Here is a 10,331-nt window from a genome sequence, read left to right on the forward strand (position 1 = left end):
CAGGTTGACAGTAGAGGCACTAGACACAAGACCTTTACAAAACTCTCTCAAACTCTTTAGTTTACTTTTCATTTGACGCTACCATCATTACAAAAGTTTTCTCTCAGATATGGGCTTAGTTTAATATCTCTCTTTCTGTTACAGACAGCCTCGAACAAAGAGATGAGGAGGACAAAACAGCTGGGAATTCAGACTCCTTGTCTGACCAGCACCAGCCTCCCACAGAGACTATGGTATCACTGACAACTGCCTGCGTGGTATCTGCTGTTGCTCAAACACTTTACTAATCTCACTTGCACACTAGCTTGCATCTCACTTTCCCTCTCTGTCTTTCGCACCCACTTACTTGCTGCCTGTGTTGATATCAATTTTTCACTGCCAAATACACATAACGCCTTACTTGCAAGCATGCACACACATGAACTTAATCACACCCACACTCATTTTTACACAGTCAAAAATTTGCATGAGGAGAGCTACAGAAACTGGAGGGGTGGTTTTGTTGTCTGTCTTATCAGTGCTTGTCAGTGAGCAGTGATTTACACATGATTTATGAGTCAGTCGACTGTCTGAAGACCCTCTATCTACAGACCTGTTGTCCTAGATTGGTGATTGCCGAAGTATAGTGTGAGTACTTTATGTGTGTACCATCAGGCACTCGCAGAAAAACACACATAAGGTCCATAAACATTAACTGAGGTTTATTTGTTTTGATGTAGTCACTTATATCAGCAGAAAATCTGGAGGATAATTAATCATTTTAATATTACTTCCGTTTACCCTCATAAATAAGCACAGTCCATTTTCAGACATTTAAAAACCAAAGTGTTTTCTATTTGCAATAAACCTATTAGGAATTTAGTTTTTTCACATCCTGCAGATTACAAATACTATATAATAAAAAGCTCCATCAATGTAGATTACTTGTCATTTATAAAGCGCTTTGGAATTAACCCAACAGTGAAGTGACATCAATAGTAATGAGACGGATCATGGCAGATCCCATAGATTAGATCAGCAGCAGACCATAATCAACAGCTATTGATCAGAACTAAGACCATTGATTGAGACTTAGCGCAAAGGGTCGGTGATTAAAGCACCGCAGGAATTCACACCAGACATGTTGATGCTCAGTAAAGGTAAATTAAAGATAAAGGCTCTCGTAGTGTTATTGTTTTTTTATTCAAATCAGCATGATGGGAAAAGAAAAAGTGCTGTGGCTTCATTTAAGAAATATTAAAAGGTGCTACAACGATAAACACACTGCAAATTTGGTTTCTCTTTTCACGCAAATTATATTTATTAGGCTCAATTCAACTATGACATCAGACAATATAATGCACGTGCTAGTTGTAAAATGTGTAGTTCCCTATGATCTCTGCATCTATTAATCATCAGCAGGTTACAAATGTATGTTCACAAAAAACAGAATGGCTTCCGTCTTATTTTGGCTGTGTGTTTATGATGTGGTATGCTGTCTATGATTCTTTTTGTAATGCTGGGTCTAATCTGTGAGGTGGGGGTTGTGTATTGATTTGCTTTTATGTATTTCACAGGGTCATAAGTATGTGGTGCAGGCAGAGGTGCTTCAGAATAGCTGGGATTTGGATGAATCTCAGCTGGCTTTTATCCATAAACAGAGAGACTTGGAGAAGAATGAAATGAGAGGTAGACACTTAAGACAATTACCATCCAACATCAAACACTTACACTGAGACGCCCAAGGAAAATAAATGGATTTTAAACAGAACAGACATTTTTCAGGATTTGTGCCCTGGGTTCTGAATGAATTTTCTAACAAGGTCTTCATGTTTGTTTTTACACAGCTTATTTTGTGTTGTGTGAAATGTGGTAGATACTCATTAGGCAGTGTCAGGGGCCAAAGCAGACGCTGTTTGTTCTTGGCTTCTGCTAGCCAGGGGCCTGTTAATCACAGGCCTAATGAAAGCCAAATGAATACTGCTGCTTGCGCAGATCACAGAGTGAGAGTTCTGTTGCCCACTGCTTGTTAGTTGAGGGAATAATCCTGTTCTTTGCCACCAACTCTGCGTCTCTGCCTTTAATCATGCAGCACAAAGTAGATCGATTGACAAAATCAGGGCTTTGAGATTTGCAGATGCTTCCTAAAAATTCTGAGGGGATGAATTAATTGCGACACGGGTGGATGTTGATGTGACGGTGGCGCGGCATGGATGCAATTTGCATGATTGCCTGAAAAGAAAGGCCAGCATGCTATCTTTAAATAATCATTCTCTTCTCTCCGTCACTTCTGCAATAGATCCTGTATTTACCCATTCGGTTTGCATGGCAGGAAATCTGAGGATAGTGTGTGTCTGTGCTTATGCATGCATGTGTGTACATGCTCATGTGTGTGGGAGGCATTCCTAAATTAATAAGCCAGATATCAGAAGTATTTGGAATACAGAAGAAGACAAACCTCTGTTTAGATTCTCATTACAGTAATGGTCATGTGCGAGATGAACAGTAATGATTTGTTGCTGGGATATTCCGTGTGTTCCATTTATTTATTTACATGTGTTTTCTGTTCATAGATATGTGAGCGCATGTTAGGGTTTTTTCCCCCAACGCTTGCATGGGTTGGTCCGTGTGTACGTGTATTCCAATGTCCACACAAACCTCCTGTGGTTTTCCAATAAGCTTTTGGAAGTGGGTCAATGGGAAGTCAAATGAAGTTGGCTCTTGCCCCCTGGTGCCCTGGGAAATATCTCAGCAGGAAAGTGAATTAATTTCACCCAGTTTAACTCTGTCTCAGTGGTGAGGCTGTGCCCTTGATCATGCTCCCCTACATGCTACATGGATACACACGCACTACATGCCACGCCAAGCTTTGAAACCGCTTTAACAAGCTGTTTAACAAGCTGCAGTCAAAATACGGTACTGCGCATGTTTAATGTATGCACATTTACTTCTAACTCCATCTCTGCTTCATACCCTAGTATACTGTTAGAGCCGGCAGTGGTAGCTGTATGTGCAGCTGTGGCAGTCGTCTTCAGTCCCTTGTCAACCTCATTGACATTTTATTTGATCCTGAACACGTCTTCCTGTGTCTAAACAACGGTGATTTATTTTTTGAAATATTATTGTACACTGCTGAATTCAAGCCAGCAGTAAATCAGTTTTCAATAAAGGTGTGAGCCTAAAATTACAACACAGACTGGAATCAAGATCCAATCTGAACATTCCATTTCTATATGACTCTAGTAGAGTAACTCAAAAGCTTACACCAAAGCGGTTGAGGCAGAATGGCAGGGTGTCAGCTAAATGATGGATGATTACGCCTCTCTATTTCAGTGAGGCTCATAGTTAATGCCTCATCTAAACTGGGGATTGTTTCACTTTAGCTTTAAAGTGCAACAGTGCCATCTAGCACACATGAGGCCACACAACACATGCTGTTTTTGCTCACTCCCACTTCAGATGAGCTTTATGTACATAGCTAAGGTTCAGTGTGAAGAAGAATCTACATTAATATGTGTTTCAGCCGTTCCTACTATAATCAGATGGTATAAACCTGTCAAAAGGTTAGCACAAAAATGTTAATTCTGCACAAATGAATTGCATGAGGGTACTCCCCTATACACTGTACTGTATGCTTGTATGCTTGTTTCAGAATATTAAACAAGGGAAAATGTAACTGTTTCAAATCCCTTTTAAATGTAGAATATGTCTTTATTCAACCATAATGCATTGACATCATCAACTTATAAACATCATGTTGCCAGTATAGATCACTTGAGTATACACTCTTTAGGTGAAGTGAATTTACCTAATCTCTGTTTAATGTAGAATGCCAGCCTGAGGACCTGAACAGATCATCCACCACCGACACACCGCAACCCCATGTACAACAATCTGACACACCCAAAGCCCAGCGCAAAGGAAAAGGTGACAAGGAGAAGGGGAAGCCAGTGACCAGCTCTAAATCTTTCTCCAGACAACAAACGGTAATACTTCACCACAGCACACAAAGCAACAAACACCTTCAACAGCAAAATGCACATTATTTTATTATGGTTAATCTGTATGTTTTTAGTTGCTTCCATTTTCTTCCATATGAACAAATATATAACAAATAATATATAGAGTATATAAATATGATTATGTAAATGTGAGTTGATGGAGCATAATCCTTTAAATGACTCTTTAGCTAAGGGGAAGTCTGAAAAGCTTTTCCTCATATCTGCCAAATTGCATTTCCAATTTGTTCATTAGCTTTTATTGGATTAAATATTGGATTGCAAGTGAAATTTGTTTTACAAGACTATCTATGAAAACCATTAATTCACCAAAGTTCTTGCCAAGTCAAATAGAGTACATATTATGCCCTCAAACTGAAGGCCCTGCAATGCATTTTTTATCCTTGCAATTTTTTTTCCAGAGTGTATGTTCCACAGTATCCTTTGTTTAGACAAACCGCAGAGACGTGTAAAACTTGGTCAGAATAAGCAAAACTAGTAACGCTAACCTTTTAAGAGGAGAGGCACTTCTGTTGAGTACACACTTCACTCCTCTTCAAATCATCCACACATAATGAGATTGTTGTTGAACTCACTCCTGACATCTCTTTTTTGAAAATGTGTTCAACTATCCTGCTCAGTATATTTTCGTGTCCACCAACCACGACATGCTAAAAAATAGGAGCCGGCATCATCCAATCCCACAGCTGCTAGAATGACCTGCGTGTCTGAACAGGAGATGCTTATCACATAATACAATCTCGTGGTGTGTAATCAGTAGAATTGTCTTTGATGAGGAGTCAGAAACACAGCTGCTTGAAAAATGTCTGAGCTGCATAACAAGTGCCTTTTATTCTCTTCTGCACTACATTTTCAAACCCTAACGACATCTTTAGAATAATGATAGATACATCTCCATTGTGAATATATTCTTGGCATCGGGAGCACAACATTGGTGGAGGTAGAGGACAAAATGATCCCTGCATAAATGAACTGAAATTGATCTATTATTAACAATGAAGACAAAACAGCTGAACAGGGGAGGGAAATGGTCGCCGTCTGTGTACCAGACTGAGTGGCTTATTGAAAGAGACATGCTAATAATGTTCCGCGTGACGGTGACCTTCAGCTAGGATGTTTTTGTGCTGGAGCGTGTGTGTTATGCTTTTGTCCGTTTGTGTACATATTTGTGCAGAGCCTTGACTTGACTAAGGCCAACTGGACTCTGCGTGTGGTCAGTGATAAGGGCCAAACGGAGAGCATCAAGGTGACCAAGGACACAGAGAGGCAGGACTGGATCAAAGCCACTAAAAATGCCTGGGAGATGGCTGAAGCAGGCCGCTGTGCCAAGGTAACCAAGCAGTTGTGATTCAATGTAGTTACTCATCAGTTAAATGTATTCCAATATTTGGGTTCCAAACTCATCTGCTGAAGGTATGATTAAGACAATGGTGTAAAATATTATAATAGTACTACAACTACAGATTGAACGTTTTGCTTCCTTTAGGCATTACAGTCTCGTCTCAAGTTTTGTAACCAACTCCAACATCAAGCAGGTGATGAGACTTCTACAGATGACACAGAAAACAGAGAGCCAGGTACCATACTCTGTACACACATACTTATTTATATATTCAGGCACTTTGTTTCCACTTCCTGTCATATACAGTAGGTTCTGATGAGACATTTTCCAATTCACGTTTCTTTTAACAGCTGCTTCCAGATCTGGTCCTGCCATCTCTCTCAATCCATCCAATAAGAAGCTAACCAATGCCTCATGCTCCTGTCCTTCCACGGACTACACTCCTTTCATCAGGTACACCCTCCCCCCACACACTCAATATTTTCCATTTGTTTGGAAAATTATTATTATCATTATTATCATTATTATTGTCCAACAGCATAAGTATAAAAGATAGAATGCTGATTAGAGCAGATTGTAGATCTGATATTGTGTAAACACAGTTGAATAGCCACATAACTATACACTGCAGAATTATCACGGTGGCCTGTTTGGACACCTCTGTAATTCAGCCTGTACAAACAGACACATTTATATGTGCAAAGAGATCAACAATGGATAATAAGACATAAACAGCTAAGACAGCCTCATCATCTCATTGCATAATTCCAAAAGGCTATTTATTTTGTTTGCACTCCAGTTGCCTCATGTTGTTTACTGTGCTTTTCTAGTCTGTAGGCCTGAGTTATCTACAAGGCCTCGTTGGAGGAGGGGGCGAGGGCAGGGGCGTGTGTATATCTGTGTGTTTTCAGTCTGCATGTTGATATGTTGGTGGAAATACAAGCTTCAGCATCCTTACCAGTTTGGTCATTCAGCGTCTGCAGGACATTGCTAGTGATTTCCTGTGTTTATGACCTTTGCTCCTATTGGTGCAGTGAATGTCAGGGTTATAAGACTGTGGGCTCTGTCTGGCCTGAAAGGGCAATGTTTAGACTCTAGATGACGGTGATCTATACTGTGTCATTTATAGATATTAAGGATAGATCTTTGAAATCCCCCTATTTTAAACAAAACAACTGCATTTCTTAATTGAATATACTGTAAATGAGTTCTCAAGGAATATAATTGTTTCTTTACCTGATTGCTGAATGGAAGAATGGTAAACACATCCTATTTATAACTGCAGAAATGAAGTGAACAGCATGTTGCTTTGATGCTTAGGAGTTTTTCTTTACTTTCTTTCCTTCTTTGATCCACCTGCATCAAGGTCTAGTTAATCCACATCATTTTAAGATGCAGGACACCAGCTCCATAATTAGTCAATTAAACCTTTCATTTCAGCATAATTTTTAAAGTAAAGTAGTAGCACTCAACAATGGCAATGGAATTATTGAGAAAGTCTTAAATCATTACAGTTCCTTAAGCATCTACTGTGAGTTTCCTGTTATCTATGGGTGAAATGTCAACCCTTGACTTTTGTCAGTATTCTGAAGGGAAGACTCTCCCTCCATGATTCCCCTCTGTCTCCTGTTGCTCTCCCTCACACCACTTCTCCTCTCCTCCCTCCATTGCCTCCCTCTGTCTGTCCCGCTCCATGATAAATGAGATGATATTTGGGTCTGTTAATTAGATAGCTATTTCAGGACCCCAATGAGCTCCTTGCTCCAATGAGATGTGCCCCTCGCTCATCACCTGTCCACCCTCTCCTGCTGTGGGTGTGCATGTGTGTGCCTGCACGTGTGTTTCTGTGTCCAGCTGTTAACGGCTGCTGACAGTGTGGCCTGCAATCTGAGAGAGGGATCCAGAGGAGTAGTCTATTAGGGGAGTCTGATTAGTCTGCATTACACCTCTTTCACACAAAGGTGTAGAACATGGCACATTTTAGATTCCCCCTCATGCACACACACACACACACACACACACACACACACACACACACACACACACACACACACACACACACACACACATATACACACACACACACACACACATATGCATGCCATTTTAAGACAGTCCATGAAAGAGGTTGAACCAGGCAATGTTCATTAAATTAAATGAACTCCATCATCACCCCCACTGGCCTCCCCTCTTCATTAAGGTCATCCTATAGGAAATAGACATCCATATTTAGCACTTTTTATTTGAAACATCCCTCTGTGCGTGTGCCTCAGATGACTCAATCACATGTTGACTGCTTCACTCATTTCATGTATATCTGTCCTCTTTCCGCACACACAAATTCATGTGTGTGTGTTTATGAGAAAGTACTCAAATACAATGGTCGAGATCTGCAGACACACTCCATAGTATTCAGGTAGAGATTTGCTTGTAATGTAATGTAGATATTCTTATTGTAAAGTTGAACACCTGTATCTCTGAAGTGACATTAATGCTCTATGAAATTGTAAACATTTTTAACTGTAGATCACTTCGTCATGACCATCATCTGTTATCAACATAATTAATTCCAAATTATGGGAGATCATTATAAGAGCCATGTGGAGCAGTCCCTCATTCATAGATAGGCTTAATATGACTAATGTCAAACTACCAAAAAATAATGGAATAACTTGTCCTCTAGACTAGAGCAGTATGGTGCGCCCTCTACTGATCAAATTAAAGAACTTTATCAGACGGAAATACGTAGTTGTTTTTAGATAGCTATAGAAAGGGTAGAGGAACATCTACATTAAGATAAGGAACTTAACTCTACATGGACCATGGAGTGTTTCTTCTCTGCAGTTTCCTCATGAAAGGACTTAGCTGCAACCTTCATTACATACTTGACAATCAACATCTTCATCCATCATTTGGAAATACTGGATAGATCTTAAATGGCATGTAAAACCTTGATAAATGTTAACATGACATTTTTAAAGTAACTAAATGCTTATTATCTTATTTATTAACTGTTAGTTATGCTTTTAACTGTATTACCTTTTTTTAATATCCTGAGAAACAATTACATAATGTATACAGGAATACCACAGTTGAATAGTTGACATTTACACAATTTGAAATTATTATTCAGTGACCTGGTAATTAGCTGTGTGTCAGGGCTCATTAATGCATTAATTAATGTTAATTATAGCACCTTATTGTCAAGTGTTACCACGTTTGGTATAGATTGAGCTGGTGATATGTGTTTATTATCTATTCCTTAAAACACACAGTAGAACATATCTTACCAACACTATATTTCTCAGAGAAATCCTTAAGCACTCACAAAGAAAAAAGAAAACATCACTTATTTACATTCTGGTGATATAATACGGAATAGTGTGTACATATAGAAATTGTATCAAGTGCTTGTGTACGTTCTTTAGACGCCAAAAGGATTTTCCTGCTCTGATGGACTCCCAAATGGAGGAGATCCAGCAGAGGGAGCGCTTAGAAAAGATCCAGACTTACCGGTTGGTCCGAGACAATGTGCTGGAGCACCAGAAACAGCAACAGCGCAACCGAAAGTTTCTGAGGACACACCACCCGGAGATATATGAGAACATGAAGGTCAGTGAAGACAGTGGGGCACTGTGTGATGTCTAAGAGTGAGGGTGCAGACAGTAAAAATCATCATTTGTGAATATCAAAGTAAGAGAGAGTGAGGTAGATATGTAATCAGCTTCCTCTCCCTCACATCATTCTGTAACATCTGTCTCTTTACCGCTCTTGCAGCAGCACCGTATGATATTCCTCAATGCTTGTGAGGCATTAAGTAACCGTCAGATGGCAAACATTAAAAAGGAACAAGAAGCTCTGGAGGAGGCCCAGCAGGCAGCTTTAGAAAAAACAACCCCCACCTCTGCTGCCACCCAGCAGCCCAACAAACGTGCCAAGAGTGCTGGCAAAAAGAAATGATGGTCATTGGCATCCCTCTCAGTTCCCTTCAACAGACACTTCTCAACAATACTGAAGATTCTTCATTTAACCACAACATCGTAGCCTGCAACTGATGATATAAGAGCTAACTCAAAGATTGTTTGAGCACCTGATTCAGGGCTTATGCCTTTAGAGTCTTTTAAAATATGACACTAAGAACTCTAAGAGAATGTATTCTGTATGACACTATGAAATATTGTTATTCTACACGTTTGATCTTTCATTTAGAATTGTAATAACACTGTTCACCTACAAAAGGGATTTTTGTAGTAATTGTTCATTTTATTTGAGCAATACGATACGCTTTAAATAAAGAAAAAGAAGTCGTTTGACTGTCTGCATTTTTTTTTTATTGCACTGTGTAGAATGTCAAGCTCTCTCACTTGCAATGCTGCTTTGACTTTTCGCTGCCCGGTGTGCCTGATTGTATTCCGCAAATCTTTTGTTTTCTTGAAGGTCGCTGTATTGATCATATGAGTTGAGACATGATGGATACAGCAAACCTCCTGCTAGCTGAGTGGTACTGATTGATTGGTTAATTGATATGTTCCCGCCGATAGAAGCCCACAAGAGTCCATTCCAAGGCAAAGTGTTTTATATGGAAAATGCAACATAGGAAGGTGAGCATCTATTTCCATAATCCCCAAGGTTGAAGTGATTCGGGTTCACGTCCCGATCGGACCAAAAAAAATATGGAGTGAGCTGGTAGCTGGAGAGGTGTCAGTTCTCCTCCTAGGCCACTGCCAAGGTGCCCTTGAGCAAGGCACCTTACCTCTATCTGCTCCCTTGGCGCCGGGTACCTGGCTGCCTCTCTGCTCTGCCACCTCTCCTCTGCATGTGGTTGTGTGTGCATGTATGTCCTCTGTGTTTGTGCATGTATATCCTCTGTGCGTTTAATGTGTGTCAACACAACAGAGTAGAGAAAGCAATTTCCCTGTAAGGGATTAATAAAAGTATGTCTTCTTCTTCTTCTTCTTCTTCTTCTTCTTCTTCTATATTTCCGATGGAGA

General features: G+C 39.9%; 1 protein-coding gene across 1 annotated transcript in view; it reads left to right on the plus strand.

Moving 5' to 3' along the window:
• adgb (androglobin) overlaps positions 1-9,648 on the plus strand; it is a 36,988-nt gene extending 27,340 nt beyond the window's left edge. The window contains exons 28-35 of the mRNA XM_063901754.1: positions 145-233; positions 1,557-1,668; positions 3,808-3,965; positions 5,173-5,328; positions 5,485-5,575; positions 5,691-5,793; positions 8,769-8,952; positions 9,118-9,648. Coding sequence (XP_063757824.1) covers positions 145-233; positions 1,557-1,668; positions 3,808-3,965; positions 5,173-5,328; positions 5,485-5,575; positions 5,691-5,793; positions 8,769-8,952; positions 9,118-9,300 — 1,076 coding nt within the window. The 3' untranslated portion in view covers positions 9,301-9,648. The remainder of the gene's footprint in view (positions 1-144; positions 234-1,556; positions 1,669-3,807; positions 3,966-5,172; positions 5,329-5,484; positions 5,576-5,690; positions 5,794-8,768; positions 8,953-9,117) is intronic.
• Positions 9,649-10,331: the final 683 nt, after the last annotated feature.

This window comes from Eleginops maclovinus, chromosome 15 (assembly GCF_036324505.1).
Source record: "Eleginops maclovinus isolate JMC-PN-2008 ecotype Puerto Natales chromosome 15, JC_Emac_rtc_rv5, whole genome shotgun sequence".
NCBI classification, from domain to species: Eukaryota; Metazoa; Chordata; class Actinopteri; order Perciformes; family Eleginopidae; genus Eleginops; species Eleginops maclovinus.